This window comes from Dermochelys coriacea, chromosome 3 (genome assembly GCF_009764565.3).
Source record: "Dermochelys coriacea isolate rDerCor1 chromosome 3, rDerCor1.pri.v4, whole genome shotgun sequence".
NCBI lineage: Eukaryota > Metazoa > Chordata > Testudines > Dermochelyidae > Dermochelys > Dermochelys coriacea.
In genome coordinates this window covers 132587491-132608454 of record NC_050070.1, presented here as the reverse complement: position 1 = coordinate 132608454, position 20964 = coordinate 132587491, and the positions used below count along the sequence as shown (strand labels likewise).

The following is a 20964-nucleotide window of genomic DNA, read 5'->3' as shown; positions in this document are numbered from 1 at the left end:
AACTATAAAGGCACTCCTATGCCACTATAAGGCATGGCAGTGCATAATGCTCTCGAAGCATTTTGCAAAGATGGGAAGTATTTATTGCTATGTATCTAGATGGGCAGCTGAGACAGAAGTTTACCTGAGTGTCCTGAGGAAATTCAACTGTCTCCCAATGCCTAGTCTCTTGCTATGACTGATGGATAGAATCCTACCAAATTCACTGCCATGAAAAACACTCGGCGGATTGTGAAATCTGGTCTTTTGTTTGCTTTTTACCCTATACTATGCAGATTTCACGGAGGAGACCAGAGTTTCTCAAATTGGGGGTCCTGACCCAAAAGGGAGTTGCAGGGGGTTTGAAGGTTATTTTAGGGTGGTTGCACTATGGCCACCCTTACTTCTGCGCTGCTTTCAGAGCTGGGCAGCCGGAGAGCGGGGGCTGCTGACTGATGGCCCAGCTCTGCAGGTAGCAGCGCAGAAGTAAGGGTGTCAATACTATACCATGCCATCCTTACTTCTGTGCTGCTGCTGCTGGCAGTGACTCTGCCTTCAGAGCTGGGCTCCTGGCCAGCAGCTACCGCTCTCCAGCTGCCCAGCTCTGAAGGCAGCACCACTGCCAGCAACAGAACAGAAGTAAGGGTAGCAGTACCGCAGCTACTCTTACAATAACCTTGTGATCACCCCACACAAATCCTTTTGGGTCAGGACCCCTACAATTACAACACTGAAATTTCAGAATTAAATAGCTGAAATCATGAAATTTATTATTTTTTAAAATCCTATGACCGTGAAATTGACCAAAATGGACTGTGAATTTGGTAGGGCCCTACTGATAGACAACCCTGCCTTTCATGCTGGTAGATACTTTGTTGACTCTGGTAGTGGTGCTTAATGTTTTTATTGGTTTATCTTACATTTATCACTTTGAGTCATGCATTCATTGTCATGATATTTAAAAATGAATTGGGATTCTGATACACAGTGTGCATTGTGTATGGTTTGTTAGTTAGTTAATTAAACCATTTCACCTCCTGGTTGACCCATGCAACACTCACATGGCCCCATAGTTATGCACTGGGGCATGTTCCTGTACTTAAGCAGGTGTGAATTGCTGCACATTTTGAAATATGAGCTCTGTATGTATGCACAAGAACAAGCTTATTCATTTACTTTACAGGAGAAATAGAGCCTCTATATTTGTGGGCAAGACTGAGTCCGTTGTGTTCTGCTATTGTATTGAATTGATTTGTTTTTAAAAATGTAGAGCCTGAAACATGGTCATACAGAGACTATATTAAAATTACCCCAAAATTGCTAGTGGGTTCAGTATTATGAAATGGCTTTATTTTAAAAGAGAATCTTTCCTGCAGTGATATTTTGAATTGGTCAGGGTATTCAAAAATTGAGGGGGAAAATGTATTGATGGCACTGGAGATATGTTGGGTTATGTACAATTCATCTGGTCTTTTGACAAGCAAGTTGTAACTTTATGCTTACACTTGAAGAGTTTTGCTCCTGCCTAAAATGGGAGCATATGCTTCACAGAAGGTGATTTATCTAGCATTTACAGTAAGTGGTAGAGATCTATTTTTAATGGCACTTTCACTGTTTATACTCTTACCTTCACAATGAATATATATTGAAATGTTTCTAAGTTATGTAAAAACATCTAATCATAAACCTGAAATGGTCTCAAAATAAGCACTAAATCTGTTTTTCTTTCTATTTTAGTCAAAGATGACTCAAATCATACTATTGGAGTGGAATTTGGTTCAAAGATAATAAATGTAGGGGGTAAATATGTAAAATTACAGATATGGGACACAGCAGGACAAGAGAGATTCAGGTATCTTTTTCATTTACTTTATTAAAGAATATTTAATACTAAATTGGAGATGTAGATATTATGGACCAAATTCAGCCCTGATGTAAATGGGTGCAGTTAATGTCTGAGTCATTGGAGTTGTATCTGCTTATGTCATGGCTATGTTAAGTCAGTGCTCTGTTCCACTGAGCCAGATTCTCAGCTTGAGTAAACTGGCGTAGCTCCATTTGACTTCCTCAGCTGATGCAAATCAGCATCATTCTACTGTTCTGGCCTTCTGTTTTTCATATAGTGAAACACCACTCATGCAGTTGATTGTGTAGTGTAAGTTTATATAATGGTTAAGGTATATAAATAGAATAATGCATGCCTTAAGTTTGCTAACCAAATTCAAATATCATGTTATCAAATTTTGAGTACTCAGATTTGTGTGGAAAACTTCTGGCTGGAACAAGGAAGTGCCAAGAAACAATATGCCAATCAAAATACACAAGAAAATAAATCCCAATATCAATGTAGTCTTTTACAAAAATAGTCCTAGTACATTTGTCAAATACATTCATAGTCTGCCAAATACACTTTTAGAGAAACTGGTCTATGCCCCAGACATGTTGGTATAGGTACAATATAGTGTTAAAGGTACAGTGGTGTTTTTTGGTTTTGATAAGTGAAGGTCGTTGCCTCTCTCCACTCCCTTAAATGATTCAAACGGCTATTTATTATCTGGTATATTCCATGATCCCAGTTAAAATGTAGATACTGAAGGCTTTGTTACAAATATTTGAATTGACCTCTATCTAAAAGTACTCAACGATACGTTATGTCTACTTCAATATTCTTTAACTGAAAGGTTGATCAAAACTCCAATTAGAAATTATCTTTAGTTGCTTAAAGCTAAACTACAACTGACCTATACTCGGTGACTCTCTTTATATGGGTTTATCTGGTGAAGTTGCAAATTTTTTTAAAAAATATCATGTCTGAAACACAATGTTCTTACATTGCAGTGTAGACATACCCAGGGTTAGTGGAACTTAAGTTAGCAGACTCTGGGTTAGTTAACCTAGGATTTGAGCATCTTTACTCATTTGTAACCCCAAGTTAGGAATTGTTGAACCCTGGGTCCCAACCTGGGGTGCCAGTGTCTACACTGAATTATGAGGGCCCAAGTCCAAACACCCATATCCCAGATTTTTTTAGCACCTCCCAAAATGTTGCCACTCTAGCCTGTTGTGGTGCAGCATGGGGGAACTTCACTGTCACGAAATTTGACAGAAGACTAAGTAATAGGGTTTGAACCTTGGTTTCTGGCTTGACTGTAGGGTCCTGGGTTAGTGCTATTTGTTTGTAAATGGCAGAGGGGGCTAGGCTTGAGCCAGAGTTCAGAACCTGGGCTAATATTGCAGACAGGGTAGATATACCCATAAGAGCCTCTTAGGAAAACCTCAACCGAAAGTCACAAAAGACAGACCAAATAATAGGAGAAATGAATTTCAAAGCTGAAGGCTCCTGAGAATGTCCTGCTGTTGGGCATTTCCTCTTTAAATCAGAAGACTGTTCACGCACCTCGGATGATCACAATCGCCCTTGAATGAGTGGACACAATCTCTTGTGTAGCCAGGACCCAGAGAGTTTGGAACTCATAGGTCAAACCAACAGTTCAAATTCTGTCTGGAAGTCACTTGATAACCAGTGCAGATTGCAAAACATTGGTGGAAGGTGCTTCCTCCAAGAAATACTGCTTAATTAGTAGCTTCAGTTTTTGAATTGTTTGAAAGCATAGCCCCATATGGAACACATCATGGTAACCCAGACTTGAGATGACAAAGGTATTATGGGAGCATAATTTTGTAACTTAAAATTCCTTTTTAGGTCTGTAACAAGAAGTTATTACAGAGGTGCAGCAGGTGCTTTGCTTGTCTATGACATTACCAGGTAATAAAAATTAACCATTTCTGGCTTTTTCTTTTTTATTTAATAGTATCTAGGATCAAATGAATTATAGATTTAATAGTTCAAAATATTTTTCTTTAAAATCAATACTTAGGGGCTTATCAATTGGACGCGACAGAGGAGGAGAGAGACGTGGTTTGTTGTTCAGTTACAGGATGCTTTAATGTGCTGTGGCTGTGAAAAAAGGCAAATGTGTTCCTAAGGTATATCGGGCAAGGCATTTCCAGTAGAGAGAGAAGCAGTAATGCCATTGTACAAGGCATTGCTAATAGGAATACTGTGTACAGTTCTGGTCACCTGTGTTCCAGTAAAATGAATTCAGCTGGAATTGGTGTAGAGAAGATCTAGTAGGATGATCAGGGTCTAAACAGTGAAGTTCCACTCTGATCTAAAGCAGCATTAATATAAGGTAGAAACAGTATAACAATCTGACACTATTTTACCAAGCCCAGGGTGTCACAAGTGAAGAGCAGAATTTAGCCCCTTTACTGAGGAAGCAAAATCTTTTCTGCAAACCTGACTTATCTGTGTGCTTATATGGCGGTTCCCCTCTTGCTCTTTGGATAAAGTGAGGTGGTTAGCTGGATCCCCCCAGATTTGGGAGGTACAACTCTCTCTAGATGTAGTACTAGAATTACTTCTGTTCATGGCTCTGTCTTAATTTTTTTATTGTAGGGTTCACTGAGATTTCTTAGCTGGTAGTGAAACCCAGTTCTCGGCAATGGTTAATCAGATAGCTATGTTAACTTTTATATGCACTGATTTTTTTAGGATCAACTGTCTTCTCCCCTCTGACATTTTGTAACCAAATTCTTGTAGAACACCAGTCTGATCAGAGTGTAACTGACTTATATAAATGCTTAAAAATTCTTTAGAGGCGGTGTTCTTGCTTAATATGGCAATAGGTGCTGTTAAAAAAAAAAATAACAATAATAAATCCTAAGCTAGATAGCTACTCAAAATGTTTAGCTAGAGGAATTTTGTATTACCACAAATATGAGAACATATACAGAATGTTTCATAGTTATGTCATTATACTTCACTAGCAGTTTACTGGTGTACACATCAGTTCATCAAAAAAACTACTAGTCTAAAGCTTTTGTGCTAAACTTCATTCCAAAGTGAGCTCTTATTGCTGATTTCTAAACCCCTCTAAAAACTTCCACAAAAATAAATACCGATATGATTGTAGTGTACAAGACAATTAGGTTACTCAAAGCAGTAACTTTGTTGTGTGCAAGACATGAACAAATTAGAATGGAACGGACTACACCACTTTTTATTTCACCAGCAATACCCATAAGCAAGGGTATACTGCTAAGCACCCATCATTTAAGCAAGCACCATACCCTGACAGGTGATATGAAATAGAGCCTAGAATGAACTATTGGCAAGATTATTGTATACCTCCCTGGGCTAGATGGCCCTTGTGTTATCCTCCTGGGCATTATCCTGACACTCAGCAGTCTCACTTTATGAAGAAACTAAGGGAGATCTCTTATTGGCTCCAAAGATCTGGGATCTGTCGGCTTCTAGAGAGAAGGACCAGTCTCCAGTTATTATTCCAGATATACTCTGGTAGTACTGAAAGATTATCAAGAGATCTCTCCAGAGCTAGAGGGACCAGATCTCTCCAGAGCTGGAGGACATGGCATTAGCATTGCCTTTCAGAGGATACAGTCTTGTTTTACAAATTAATAGGAAGAATGGCAACAACTCTTAAAATTCCTCCTGTGGCAGTGGAAGAAATTCTACAGCCTAAATTTGATATCCTTGGTTCTAAGAAGGTGACTACATTGCTACTATTGAATGAGCTTTTAGAGCCAGCCAAAAACATATGGTCCAAGCCTGCGTCAATACAGGCTGCGTCCAAGAAGGGGGATAAACTATTATCGGGTTCCTTAAGAGAACTTTATTTTCACATTCACGCTAGTTGAGGCTGCAGTTCAAAGCTCAAAGGCCAATCAAGTTGACTTTACACCAGCAGACAAAAGGAAAGATGATAGATTTAACTGGCAGAAAAATCTTCTTGTTGGTAATACTTGGCATCAGAGCATCCAATTACCAAGAATACAATGGCAAGGTACTAGTTGCATCTTTAGGAAAAGATGGTGGTATTTAAAGATCTCTTCCAGAAGATCAGAGAAAGCTGATTAATGCACTGATGTCAGAGGGGCAGTTAATGGCAAAACACTGATTGCAGCATTCGATTCCTCTGATGCATTTGGAAGAGCAGTAGCTTCAGCAATTTCTTAAAGATCATACTTTGCTCAGTCTGTCTTCAGAGACAAGTAAAAGTAAAGAACCTCCTGTTTGAAGTGCGATAGCTTATTCTCCACTAAAATGAAAGATACTAGGCCTACTGCTATGTCCTTGGGAGTACACCAACTTCCCAAAGGAACCCCGAGGTAAGTCTTTAGGTAACTGACAAAAAATATCTATTTTCATCTAGTTCCTCCTGCTTTAATCAAAGGTTACAATACCAACATCAACAGGTACTCCTTGATAAGCTACCAATAAAGATCAGGCAGACCCAATGACTTTTTCTGGGTCAGATCTGAGGCCACAGACTTGATCTAAGGATCAAGAATGATGAACCAATTTGGAACCATATCTCCCTCCTCTCCCCCCAGAATCTCATTTGGATACCACCTATATAATTTTCAAAACGTTGTGTCTGGTTATCCCAGTCCAAAGTGGGCATTTGGAAATGATACAAAGCAGATGTGTGAGCCAATTCAAATCCTTAGCCTCCTTCCCTATTCACATAGGAAGAGGTAGATTTATTTTTTTTAGAACCACCTTACCAAAACAAGACATTCCACTTCACATGCTTTCCCTCTGGGGACAGGATGTGAGAACAAACATGTGACAGGTATGTAGTTACATTGCTTAATGCACTACCAGAAAGCACTCAGATACTATGGTGATGTGTAGTATAAGAATCTATATACAATAGATTATTCAGGAGCCCCTCTTATTTATGAAAGCCTGCTATGAACAGAGGCGCTCGCTCTCTCTCTTTCTTGGTGATGAGGGCCATAGAAGAAGTGCCAAAGGAGTTCAGAGGAAGAGGTTTTTACTCAAGATATTTACTGATCCCAGAGACTGAGATCTGTGATCTATTCTGAACCTCAGGAAACTTCATCAGAAAGTTTATATTCTGGATATTAACCCTAGCATCTATTATACCTTCCCTTGCCCTTCAAGATTGGTTTGGAGCGCTCCATCTCAAGGATGCATGTTTCAAATGCACAGAAAATATCTTCATTTTGTAGTGAGGAGGAAGAACCATTTCCAGTACAACATTCTCTCTTGTGATGTGTTTACTGTCCGCAAGTGCCTGTCTGCAGTTGGCAGTGCATTTAAAGAGAGAAGAGATTCATGCATACCTGTCCTTAAACAATTGGCTAATCAAAGCATCCTCAAAATTAAGTCTTTCCAGGGCTATATCCACACAATTGCCTGCCTTCTTGGCAGACTGGGACTCATGATAAAAGAGACGGTCACTTTTGCTTTCCCCTCAAAGGATCCTCTTCATAGGAGTGATTCTGGACTCTCTGGTAGGAACAGCCTTTCTGCCAAAGGATACATTTTTAAAAATGTGTCTTCAGCTATAAATTTCCCCTCTTCCTTGGAGTTCTAACTGAATTCTTCAGAGGATGGTAGAAGGAAGTGAGGTGGCCAGAACATCATGTACCCTTTTATAATCTCTGACTCAATGTTGAGGAACAGTGAAAAGAAGAGTAGGAGGATGTGAGTGCTCCAACAGGTTCTATCAAAAGAATTCACTTATCAGAGCTGCACCATTGACATATCTCATGAGTGTGAATATTCACACATCACAAAACTCTGGTGACAGTAAATAAGTTCTTGTAATGCTCTTCATCTGTAGATTTCAACATGCTTTACAAAGGAGATAAATTTTATACCCGTTTTCAAAATGGGGAAACTGAGGTGAAGTGATTTTGTCCAAGGTCACCCAACATGCCAGTGGCAGAGACAGGAATAGAACCCAGTCTCTTGAGTTCTATCCTCTAGGCCACCCTGGTCCAGAAGTTTATAGGAATATTTATAATTGTATATTATAGACATGTTTTTGTGTTACGCAGCCGAGAAACCTACAACGCACTTACTAATTGGTTGACAGATGCAAGGATGTTAGCAAGTCAAAATATTGTGATCATACTGTGTGGGAACAAAAAGGATCTCGATGCAGATCGTGAAGTTACTTTTTTAGAAGCATCCAGGTTTGCACAAGAAAATGGTAGGTAGTCTGTCTAATCTAGTATTGAAGATGTATTTTTTTTTTTTTACTTGAAATTATTCAGTCTAAGGAACTAACATTTGCCCACTTACAAACCTTGTTAAAATCCTCATACTGTTGTCAGTGTAATGCCCCTTCCCTTTAATCTAGTATTAAATACAGAGGGCTTTGCTTGAAGTAAAGGGGGAGGAGGGAGGAAATCTCATTCCCTGAGGATCTCATCATGTAGTTTCCTGAGAGAGTCAGTGAACAGAACTCTCTTCCCCGACAACAGAAAATGCCAAAAAGATGGCCCACAAAGTCCCCTTGTTTCCAGGAATCCATGGGAAGCTAGAACCATCCATGTAAGGGCTGTGTGCCTCAGGTGTTTCATCCCCTACTCCCTAATAGCACAGCTGCATTGAAGCCACACTACCAAGGATTCCATCTACACATAACTACTCTCAGGATCCTCTTAAACGAGGGTTTCTAACCATAGAGAAGATCCACTGAGAAAATAATATGGCAGAAATACAGGCAACGCAGCTCCAGGCTATATCTCCCTAATGCTGGGGAGAGAATGATGAATAGGATCTTCTAGCTCCCACTCTTTTCCCCTGTGAGCATCCCTCTCCCATGGAGATCCTTTTGCAGGTTCTTGGGGTAGGATGGTGCCACAAAGGCAGCTTCCATGTGGGAGGGGTTAGATCCAGGCATGGAGGTTCCCATCACTGCATGGATCTGGAAGAGCATTACCTGGGGAAAAATATGAAAGTTATAGGCCAGCTGATTCTTTTCTGCAATTTAAGGAAAGAAAGGGAAGGAAGACGGAACAGCGTTTTTTTTTGTTTGTTTGTTTGTTTTGTTTGTTTTTAAAAGAACAAGAAAAAGACCTGGTCTTAAAAATCCAATCTTAATTGTTTTTCAGTCTCTTACATGATTTTGCTATGATCCAAAAATTGCAGACAGTGCAACATTATGTGAGGATCTGAGTATGGGGAGTGACTTCAAACGTTGTCTTTTTCCTCACAAAGAGGAAAACAGTTGTGTAACTTGCTCTGTTAACTGGTGATAACATATAGTACAGTACTTGCTTTAAGCCACTGTGGAGCAGCATTGATTAACCTTGTAAAGGGAAGTTAAGCTTGCTCCTCCTTTGAAATGTAACATGAATAGTAGGCAGGCAGGCAACATCTCCTAAGAAGATCAGGACGGACAAGGCAACCCAGCAAATCCTATAAAGTGACAGTCCTTTAGCTGCTGGAACAAATCAAGTTGGTATTGTCTATCCAAAATGCAAATATGCCCTTGGTTTGGATAATGGGTGAAGGTATCTTGGGCTACGGCTGAGAAGAATGGTGGGGTTTCCCTGCCCTTCCCTCCCCCTCACTCCCACATAATCTGCTAGCCATTCCCCTTCCACGTTTAAAAATAATCTTTCCTAAGTAGACCTTTTTATTGAGGACTGGATTTTTCTGAATAGCTTTCTCTCTCAATCTTAAAATTTGAATTTTATAACTGAAAGGTGAGGGGAGGGTATTCCCAGGTAAAGTTCATTTCAGAGGACTGGATAAATTGCAGTAAACTTCCAAATAACTGCATTGCTATCGTATTTGAGATAAAGTGGTAAGCTGAATTTTCATCCAAGAACTAGCTCATGGTGCCATAGAGAGAACATGCAGTCTTCTGTAGTCTAGAACGACATTTTTAATTTGCGTATGATCAAATATCTATTTGGTGAATGTAATGTTGTTTGTGACCTATTTGGGAAATATTAGCCACTGATTTAATGATCTCCTCTTCCATTAGAGATTTAAAAAATTGCTCAAAATAAGTGTATTTTAGGTTAGGCTTGGAGCGGCTTCATAGTTTGGTGCTCGCATCACTGTTTCCTCTCTGGCACCATGCTTGCAGCTTCTAGGGCATTTTTTTAAATAATTCTCTGGAAAACACTTGTGCTGAATAACAGCATGGTGAGTTAAAGGAACATAGAACACAATCAATTAAATAATCCATATCTGTATTACTAAAATCTCTTGATAAATCTAATGTGTTACCATAAATGCTGGCTGATTTTTATCCTCCACTTGCTTTGAACAGTAAAACTAGATAGGCCTGTTCAGTTGGCTTCGTATTCTGGTTCCCATGCACAAGCACAATGCTGTTCCCTTTGAGTTTCCAGCACTTGAGGGAGAATGTTTGTTTAAATCTCAAACCAAAACAATTTTTCAATTGCATATAATCATGAATATATCAATATTCAGTATGTTCTAGGACTTCTATCTTCAGAACCTGTTTGTTTGTTTGTTTGTTTGTTTGTTTGTTTGTTTGTTTGTTTGTTTGTTTGTTTGTTTGTTTGTTTGTAAGGGAGGCTAAACTGCTTCAGAGTCTCACTTAAAAGTAGCTTCTGTTTAAAAGACATTCTTACTATTCTGACAAACTTTTTCTTGTTTCAAGTACAGCAAAGAGCATTTCAAAGTTTTAATGACCTGAGATTTTATTTTTCTGGCATTAAATGCAGAGCTGATGTTTTTGGAAACAAGTGCACTAACCGGGGAGAATGTTGAAGAGGCCTTTGTACAGTGTGCAAGAAAAATACTTAATAAAATTGAATCAGGTAAATTGAAATAAAAATTGATTGTTAGAATGTATTTTCCCTTCTTGTCCCACAGTGAAAACTACAGAATCTCACAGCTTTGGAATTTCCTTATAGTAAAAGTTTAGTCACAGTGCATCAGTAAATCTATGTAATAGATTACATGTATAAATAGATTAAATGTGTACATTCTTTTGTTGTAGAAAAATGTCCCTTTCTGTTTATCCACCTCTTACTTCCCGATATATGTTAACAGGAATGAACATTAAATTTAATTGCATTCATCAAAAGGAGACTGTACCCCCATAGAGTTTCTTAATGTTAGACTTAATATTCAGCTTTTTGGTTGCAGGCTACATGTTCTGTGGCCTCCTTTGTCTTCACAACTACAAAGCCTCTGAATTAGGAAGACTTAAGTTTTAGCAGCTTTCTATGATGCATCAGTATCAGAGCAGACATGACTCTTCAGATCACTTTTGCACCTGCTTTTATATAGGTAGGGAATAATAATATCAAGGTGATTAAATAGATCATATACTAAACATATGAGACCTTGCCTTGCTATAGAAGTGCTCTGATTGACCTGCATGGCTTCTGGCTGAGGTCAACTTACTCATTTTTATTTTTGCAGGCTCCAGAATACACAAGGTGCCTCATAGTACAAGTGAGACTTAATTGTGGTAATAGTCATGGCAGCAAATCCACTTTCTAGTCTACTTGGTGCCTCCATAAAATAACTTTTTTTTTAAATTGGCAAAATCAGGAAGCTCAATCTAGTAGGGAGCCAGTTTCCATGTTTTGAATTCCAAGGACATATTTTGAATGTTCAGGAACTCTTTAGTGTAAATTCCTCTGTACCTTTTTAACTCAATCAAGGCCAAAACTCCATTTGTTGTTTGTATTTTAAATTAAAATGGACCAAAACAGAAAGCTCACAGCTAGTGTGTCAAACTGATCTATCGTTCCCTTGTTTGCTATGGTACTTTTGATCCTTCTTTGTTTGAAAATATCCTGTTCCTTTTTTGTTTTGAAAACTAGTCTCTAAAATCGGGTAACCTTTTTTTTTTTTTTCCCTTCTCAGAATGAAATTGGAACTATATAAAGCAAACATTAGTTATTTTGGACTTTAACTACCTCTATAAGGGAAAAGACCTCTTGCTGTAGTCAGTCTAAGGGCTTGTCTGCACAGGGAAGTTAGTGCACAGTAAGCTAGAGTGTGAATTTGAAGTGCATTAGCTATTTTGCACTAATCTCCCCATGTGGACACACTCTACTGCACACTTAGGCTACATCTGCATTACACACCACTTTCAGTGGCATGTGTGTGCTCACTGCCAAAAAAAAATCCTGCAGTGTAGAGAGACACTGCACTTTGGGCAGGCAGAGAAAGCTACTATGCACAAGGCACTTTTAGTGCACAGTGTAAGTGTTCACACAGGGAACTAGTACACACTAACCGCTGTGGGCTTTTTCCCCATGTAGACAAGCCCTAACTCACTTGTAAGATGCACTGCTTCAGTTCCGTTCAAGGGCTGGACAATTTGAAACTATTGTGGGAAATGAGATGGAATTATCTGAATGATAAAACTGTGATCCAGTTCTTTATAACTGGGATAGGAAAACATAAATGCTAATAACTTTGTCTAGTGTTAGCTGTTTTTACTTGTAATCTGTTATCTACAAATGAGGATAACTTATAAGGTCATTTTGTTTCTCGTCAGGTGAACTGGATCCAGAAAGAATGGGCTCAGGAATTCAGTATGGAGATGCTGCCTTGAGACAGCTGAGATCCCCACGTAGAGCACAGGCTCAAAGTGCTCAAGAATGTGGCTGTTAAAGAAAACACAACAAAACAAATTGAACACTTGTTCTAGAAACAAAAGGTAAGCCATAGAAATTGAGAATAAGCATCTTTGGTAGGTTGCTCTACCTCATTAGTTTATTATATTGATGCCGCCATACATAGCCTTCATATTTTGTGGTGTTGGACTTTTTCACAGCGAACTTGTTTGGTTTTGGGGTAACAAGGTGGGTTGTCACCCTCCCCCCCCCCCTTGCCTCCAGTATGAGGGAGAGTTGCTTGCTCTTAGCTGGATGTCAGCTCCCTGACACCACCAACCTGTTAGTCACCCATGCACACTTCTCTGGGCAATGCCAGCCCTTTCCACATAGTTCTCTGAAAAATCTGCTCAATGTGCAGTGGCAGTCACAAAGGTAAATGTTAGGAATGGGATAGATAAGACAATAATTATCATAATGCCACTATATAAATGTGTGGTACACCACACCTTGAATACTGTCTGCCGTTCTAGTTACCCCATTGCAAAAAGATGTATTAGAATTGGGAAAAGTACAGACGAGTGCAACAAAACTTATTAGAGGTAAGCAACAGCTTCCATATGAGAAGAAATTAAAAAGACTGGAACTGTTCACCTTAGACAAGAGATGACCAAGGGCGGAATATGATAGAGGTCTATAAAATCATGAATGGTGTGGTGAAAATGAATAAGGAAGTATTATTTACCCCTTCGTGTAACACAAGAACCAGACATCACCCAACGAAATTGAAAGGCAGCAGGTTTAAAACAACATAAGAAAGTGTTTCTTTATACAGTCATTCTGTTGAACTCATTGCCAGGGGATGTTGTGAAGGCTAGAAATATAACTGGGTTCAAAAAATAATTAGCTAAGTTCATAGAGGATGGGTCCATCCATGGCTATTAGCCAAGATGGATGGGGACAGAACCCCATGCTCTGGGTGTCCCTAAACCTCTGACTGCCAGAAGCTGGGACTGGATGACAGCATGTATCCCTTGATGTTCTGTTTCATTCCCTCTGAAGCATCTGGCACCAGCCACCATCTAAAGACAGGATTCTGGACTAGATGCACCATTGGTCTGAGCCATATGGCCATTCTTATGTTCCTTTACCTTGCAAGTTAAGAATAGGTGTACTCCAGTCCCTGAGTTCTTTTGACGCGTTCCTGTAGTGTCCAACTCCTTGTTTAGTGAACACTCACAGAAATACCAGGTCTGTGGTCCTCAAGGGAACAGTGTACACACTAGCTTATATGATGCAGCTCAGGATCAACACCTTGCTTAATACCTCAGTACTGAGATACTGTTACAGTGAAAACAGCAATAGGTTTATTATCAAAGATTCAAGAGTTGGGGAGTAATGATAATGGATAAAGAAGGGCTACATAAAAAACAAAATTACATGTTTTCGAGGTACTAAACTTAACTATTATGTTAAACTTTTGTCTAACGAAGTTTTATCTAACCCAGAGCCGTTTGCAGCTTCTTTAACCAAGGCTGGTTGTGATCCTGTTTTCCTGAATGTAAATGGCACTGCCCATTTACTTCCTAGGTGCAGGATAAGGGGGTGTCTTCCTTTCCTTTTACTTATGTCCCCAAAGTTCATTGTTTGTACTTAGAAACAGTATATCCACAATACTTGTTTTTCCTCTCTTCTCTATTGACTTGCATATCTCTCTGTTGACTTCATATGTAAATGTGCATCCATTGTGTTAATTTAAAATGCTTAATTTACATGGCAACAGAGGCACGTGAATAAACGTGTTTTGTCTGACAGGAAACCTGTTTTTCCACCTCTGACACAGAATCTAAGAACTTATTTTCAGTACCCATACATAGCTCTTCATGGTGTCTGTACATACATTTCACAACGATAACAATGACCAGTATGAGCCTAGATTTCATTTAAGACTTCACATAACATTCTTTGGTGAACCAGAACCTACGTATCAGGATATTCTTGTAACCTCCTTGCCAGTTAGTGTTGAGGGGTTCTTGGGTTACAAAACCACTGAACAATAAAGTAATATGCAAAGGTTCATTTGTGCTACCGTTTTCCTCTTCAAGTAGAGAGAGGTTCCATGCATCAACTCTTTGTTGAACTATGAAATGATTTGAGAAATTCTATAGAATAAATATAATCAAAGGCCCTGCTCTTTGGACTATTCTACTGCCATGAAATATATGTTCTAACTTTTTATAGACATCTGTACTGTACAGAAGTGCAAACCATTTCCACGGTGTCATAAGAAAATATTTCTAGAAATCAAAATTTAAAAAAAACTGATTATGAAAAAAGCCTTTGATAGATATGGAAGTGTACCCTATGTTTTTTTGAAGAAAATGTTAAAAATCAAACTTGGTCTTTAAAATGAATTAAAATACAAAATGATGTTCCAAACATTCACCTCTTCCTTCTAGGAAGGATATCCTTAGGTGTCTTGCATCCCTTCTTATGACTTGAGCAGAAATGCAGCAAATGCTTCTTCCCATTTGCTGGTGTAAGACAGAGTTACCTCTTCAAGCTGTTGTCTAAAGTCATTTGCAGCATATGGGGGAGCGCCAGTCTGATAGATGTCTCTGGGAGACAGAAAGGGAGGCTGGAATGTAACATCCCTCGCTCTCCTTTCAGGAGTTCTCAAGCAGACTGTGGAAATGACTGGCATCTTCCAATGAAGATCAGCAGCTGATTTCTCCTTGCAAGAATGCCTGACTGTTTCCTGCCTGCTCTTCACATGGCTCTTGAAAGAAAAAAGGGAGGCAATGAGCTGTATTTGGCCAGCTCTTCTCAGAATCAGAGTTGATGCTTCCCAACTGTAGAGGTGTGCCAGGCTGGAGAGGGAGAGCTATTGATATTGACCAGCCTGTTTCCTCTCCTCCTTCCAGTAGCACACAGGGGCTTAGAGATGGGTGGAAGTTGGATGCTCTGCTTTAGGGAGCTCAGCAAGCTGGTTTGTTTGCTTAACTTCCTCAAGAGCACTTCTCCCACTCTCCAGTTTCCTTCAACTATCTAGGGTTTTCTTGAGGGCTTTTTTCATCTAGCTGTCCATCCAACCTAAGAATGGCCATACTGGGTCAGACCAAGGGTCTGTCTAGCACAGTATCCTGTCTTCTGACAGTGGCCAATGCCAGGTGCCGCAGAGGGAATGAACAGAACGAATAATCTTCAAGTGCTCCATCCCATCACCCATTCCCCGCTTCTGGCAAACAGGCTAGGGACACCATTCCTGCCCATCCTGGCTAATAGCCAGTGATGGACCTATCCTCCATGAATTTATCTAATTATTTTTTTAATCGTGTTATAGTCTTGGCCTTCACAACATCCTCTGGCAAAGAGTTCCACAGGTTGTGTGCTGTGTGAAGAAATACTTCCTTTTGTTTTAAACCTGCTCCCTATTAATTTCATTTGGTGACCCCCTAGTTCTTGTGTTACATGAAGGAGTAAATAACACTTCCGTATTTATTTTATCCACACCAGTCATGATTTTATAGACCTCAATCATATCTCCCCTTAATCATCTCTTTTCCAACCTGAAAGTCCCTCTTATTAATTTCTCCTCATACGGAAGCCATTCCATACCCCTAATCATTTTAGTTGCCCTTTTCTGAAGCTTTTCCGATTCCAGTATATCTTTTTTTGAGTTGGGGTGACCACATCTGCACACAGTATTCAAGATATGGGCATACCATGCATTTATAGAGGCAATATATTTTCTGTCTTATTATCTAGCCCTTTCTTAATGATTCCCAACATTCTATTTGCTTTTTTGACTGCTGCTGCACATTGAGTGGATGTTTTCAGAGAACTATCCACAATGACTCCAAGATCTTTCTTAAGTAGTAACAGCTAATTTAGACTCCATTTTATATGTATAGTTGGGATTATGTTTTCCAATGTGCATTACTTTGCCTTTATCAACATTGAATTTCATCTGCCATTTTGTTGCCCAGTCACCCAGTTTTGAGAGAGCTTTTTGTAGCTCTTCAGTCTGCCTGGGACTTAACTATCTTGAGTAGTTTTGTATCATCTGCAAATTTTGTCCTCACTGTTTACCCCTTTTTTCTAGATGATTTGTGAATATGTTGAATAGGACTGATCCCAGTACAGACCACTATTTACCCCTCTCCGTTCTGAAAACTAACCATTCATTCCTACCCTTTGTTTCCTATCTTTTAACCAGTTTACCAATACATGAGAAGACCTTCCCACGACCGCTTACTTTGCTTAAGAGCCTTTGGTGAGGGACTTTGTGAACGGCTTTCTGAAAATCTAAGTACACTATATCCACTGGATCACCCTTTTCCACATGCTTGTTGACCCCGCCCTTAAAGAATTCTAGTAGATTGAGGCATGATTTCCCTTTACAAAAACCGTGTTGACTCTTCCCCAACAAATTATGTTCCTCTGTGTCTGACAATTTGGTTTTTACTATCGTTTCAACTAGTTTGTCTTGTACTGAAATCAGGCTTACTGGCCTGCAATTGCTGGGATCGCTTCTGGATCCCTTTTTAAAAATTGGTGTCACATTAGCTATCCTCCAGTCATTTGGTACAGAAGTGGATTTAAATGATGGATTACAAACTATGGTTAGTTAGTTCTGCAATTTCACATTTGAGTTCCTCAGAATGCTTTGGTGAATATCATCTGGTCCTGGTGACTTCTTACTGTTAAATTTATCAGTTTGTTGCAAAACCTCTGCTAATAACACCTCAATCTGGAACAGTTCCTCAGATTTGTCACCTAAAAAGAATGGCTCAGGTTTGGGAATCTCCCTCACATCTTCAACCGTGAAGACCAATGCAAAGAATTCATTTAGTTTCTCCACAATTACCTTATCGTCCTTGAGTGCTCCTTTAGCATCTTGATCGTCCAGTGGCCCCACTGGTGGTTTAGCAGGGTTCCTGCTTCTGATGTCTGTGTGCATGTTTTTTTGTTTTTTTTTGTTTTTTTTTTTTTTTAAAAAACAAGAATTTGTATTCCTTTTTTTGAGTCTTTGGCTAGTTGTTCTTAAAATTCTTTTTTGGCCTTCCTAACTATATTTTTACACTTCATTTGCCAGATTTTATGCTCCTTTCTAGTTCCTCACTAGGATATAACTTCCACTTTTTAAAGGATGCCTTTTTGCCTCTCTCTGCTTCTTTTACCTGGTTGGTTAGCCATGGTGGCACTTTTTTGATTCTCTTAATTTGTTTTTTTTTTTTTTGTTTTTTTTTTAATTTGGGTGTACATTTAAGTTGAGCCTCTATTATGGTGTCTTTAAAAGGTTTCCATGCAGCTTGCAGGGATTTCACTTAAGGCATTGTACCTTTTTAATTTCTGTTTAGCTAACCTCCTCATTTTTGTGTAGTTCCCCTTTCTGAAATTAAATGCTACAGTGTTGGGCTGCTGTAGTATTTTCCCTGCCACAGGGATGTTAAATTTAATTTGTATTATGGTCACTATTATCGGGCAGTCCAGCTATATTCACCTCTTGGACCAGATCCTGTGCTCCACTTGGTCCTAAATCAAGAATGGCCTCTCCTCTTGTGGGTTTCAGGACTAGCTGGTCCAAGATGCATTTAAGGTGTCAAGAAACTTTATCTCTGCATCCCATCCTGAGGTGATATGTACCCAGTCAATATGTGGATAGTTGAAATCCCCCATTATTATTGAGTTTTTTATTTTAATAGCCTTTCTAATCTCCCTGAGCATTTCACAGTCCCTATCACCATCCTGGTCAGGTGGTCAGTAATATATCCCTACTGCTATATTATTCTTATTCAAGCATGGAATTACTATCCTTAGATTCTGTGGTACATTGGTTCATTTAAGATTTTTACTTCATTTGATGCTACGCTTTCTTTCACATATGGTGCCACTCCCCCACCAGCACAACCTGTTCTGTCCTTCCAGTATATTTTGTACCCTGGTATTACTGTGTCCCATTGATTATTCCCATTCCACCAAGTGTTTGTGATGCCTATTATAGCAATATTTTCATTTAATACGAGGCACTCTAGTTCATCCATCTTATTTAGACTTCTAGCATTGGTATATAAGCACTTTAAAAACTTGTCACTTTTTAGATGTCTGCCATTATATGATGTAATTGAATGAGACTTTTTTCATTTGACTGTTTCTCATCAGATCCTACCTGTATCTTATCTTCCATCCTCTCCTCCTTACTAGGACATAGAGAATCTCCATTAATAGATCCTCCCGCTAAGGGATGTCTCTGTCCGAATCACGTGCTCCTCCGCACCTGTCAGCTTTCCCCCATCCCTTAAAATTAAAAAGGTTGTTGAGCAGTTTTTAAACTAAATGCCAGCAATCTGGTTCCATTTTGGTTTAGGTGGAACCTATCCGTCCTGTATAGGCTCCCCCTTTCCCAAAAGTTTCCCCAGTTCCTAATAAATCTAAACCCCTCTTCCCTACACCATTGTCTGATCCACACATTGAGACCCTGCAGTTCTTCCTGTCTAACTGGCCCTGCATGTGGAACTGGAAGCATTTCAGAGACTGCTACCATGGAGCTCCTGGACTTCAATTTCTTACCTACCAGCGTAAATTTGGCCTCCAGGACCTCCCTCCCATCCTTCGCATGTCATTGGTACCTACGTGTACCACAACCACCGGCTCCTCCCCAGCACTACACATATGTCTATCTAGATGTCTCGAGAGATCCACAACCTTTGCACCAAGCAGGCAAGTCACCAAGAGGTTCTCTTGGTCATCGCAAACCCAGCTATCTGTTTCTAATGATTAGAATCGCCCATTACTAATACCTGTCTCTTCCTAATAATTGGAGTTCCCCCCCATTGGAGAGGTATCCTCATCTGGAAGGAGGGTCCCAACTACAGGATCATTTCCCTCTGCTCCAGTTGGATGTCCTCCTTCCCAGAGACTTTCATCCTCTTCAAGAGCACAGAGGCTGTCAGACTGAGGGTGGGACCATTCTACTGTGTCCTGGAAAGTCTCATCTGTGTACCTCTCTGTCTCCCTTAGCTCCTCCAGCTCAGCCACCCTGGTCTCCAAAGCCCGTACACAGTCTTGGAGGGCCAGGAGCTCCTTGCACCAATGCACACATACGTCACCTGCTCATAGGGCAGGTAATCAATACATGCTGCATTTGGTGCAATAAACAGATGGTTTTTGAAGAGTCACCCACTTGCTCTGAGCTGCAGATGTATTAAAAATAAAACTGGTCTTTGAAACACGGTAACTGAATTATTTTCTCTGCATTCATTTTGGCCTGAGTGTGATATAGTATGAGTAGTACACATCCTCTTCATTCAAGCTGCTAGCAGAAATCTGAACAGAGGAGGTTGAAACTTAAGAAAGAGAGCAAAGTTTTAAAAATTTGCAAATATTGATTTCTTAAATCAACTATCATCCATAAATCCTAAAATGAAACTTTCTATTCCTAGTGTAATCTGTGAGTTGGCAATCCCTTAAAGGGCTTTGTGCTCTTTAAATGAAGGAAAACTAGAAGGAAGGTACAGCTTGAGGGATCCTGAGTTTGCAAATGACGTGAAGAATGCATCCATCTGAAGTCCCAGGAACTTCAGTGGGGCTCCGCAAGGGTGCATGTGCATGGATCCAATTGCAGGATTTGAACCTTTTTTTTTCCCCCCTAAACTTAGAAAGCTTAAATTTCCATAAAATGTTCACAGCAATGATATATGTTTTGTATTTTTCAGATGTCCATGCAATTGGTGTTTGTAGCAACAACTGACAAAGCTTGAAGGCTATGCAGTTTTTTAAAACATCTTTACTAATGTATGTGAACAGAAAAGCCACTGCTGGAAAAACAGTACCGTATGGTGGTAGGCAAGAATGTGCATATGACACAGCAGACTGCAAAACAAACCTGACAATTCAGTGGACAATACTAAGACTCATCTGTATGTAAACATTTTCCGTTACATATTTTTGTCACTCACCTTTAAGGTTTTGCTGTATACTGTATATAATGTAACAGTAAATTTCCAAAGCATGATCTGCTTATGTTTGATATAATAAATGTTGCACTAAAAGCAATTATATTTTATTTTTTTTAATCATATTAACTAAAACGTGTTAACTGAGTTAGGCTTTATCATGTTTGTGTTAATTGCACACTAGGCTATGTTTATGACCTGAAATACAAAGCCACTGGCACTGTCAGTGATTTTCCTTCTTCACTACATTTGCCACATTCTAAAAGGTGTTTACATGATCCATTCTTGAAGTACGGTGAGGACATTACCTACATTTACTAATCTGTCAAATTTGGAATGGGTGTTTTTATTGAAGTGCATCTGTCCTGTTTTCTGACAATTCTTAAATTTCTCTCAACTATATTTTTTCCTACTTTGTAGGTTAAAAATGCTGCTGCTAAGTCTCTGAAATGACTGCTATCTGACCTTGGATCTTGGAATATTTTTATCTGTCTTCTCTGGTTCTTTTCTTTTCCTTTCTACTTCTGTTGTATAGAAGTGGGGGCCAGTGAGGTTAGTTGGTTTGTTTTTTGTTTGTTTTGGCAAAACTGTGCATCTTCTATTTAATGATTCTAGTGCTGCG

General features: G+C 39.4%; 1 protein-coding gene across 1 annotated transcript in view; it reads left to right on the top strand.

Annotated features, from left to right (window-relative positions):
* Positions 1 to 20744, top strand: part of RAB4A (RAB4A, member RAS oncogene family) — a 31667-nt gene extending 10923 nt beyond the window's left edge. Inside the window, exons 3-8 of the mRNA XM_038396610.2 lie at positions 1717 to 1831; positions 3683 to 3745; positions 7876 to 8030; positions 10531 to 10626; positions 12327 to 12488; positions 20103 to 20744. Coding sequence (XP_038252538.1) covers positions 1717 to 1831; positions 3683 to 3745; positions 7876 to 8030; positions 10531 to 10626; positions 12327 to 12442 — 545 coding nt within the window. The 3' untranslated portion in view covers positions 12443 to 12488; positions 20103 to 20744. The remainder of the gene's footprint in view (positions 1 to 1716; positions 1832 to 3682; positions 3746 to 7875; positions 8031 to 10530; positions 10627 to 12326; positions 12489 to 20102) is intronic.
* Positions 20745 to 20964: the final 220 nt, after the last annotated feature.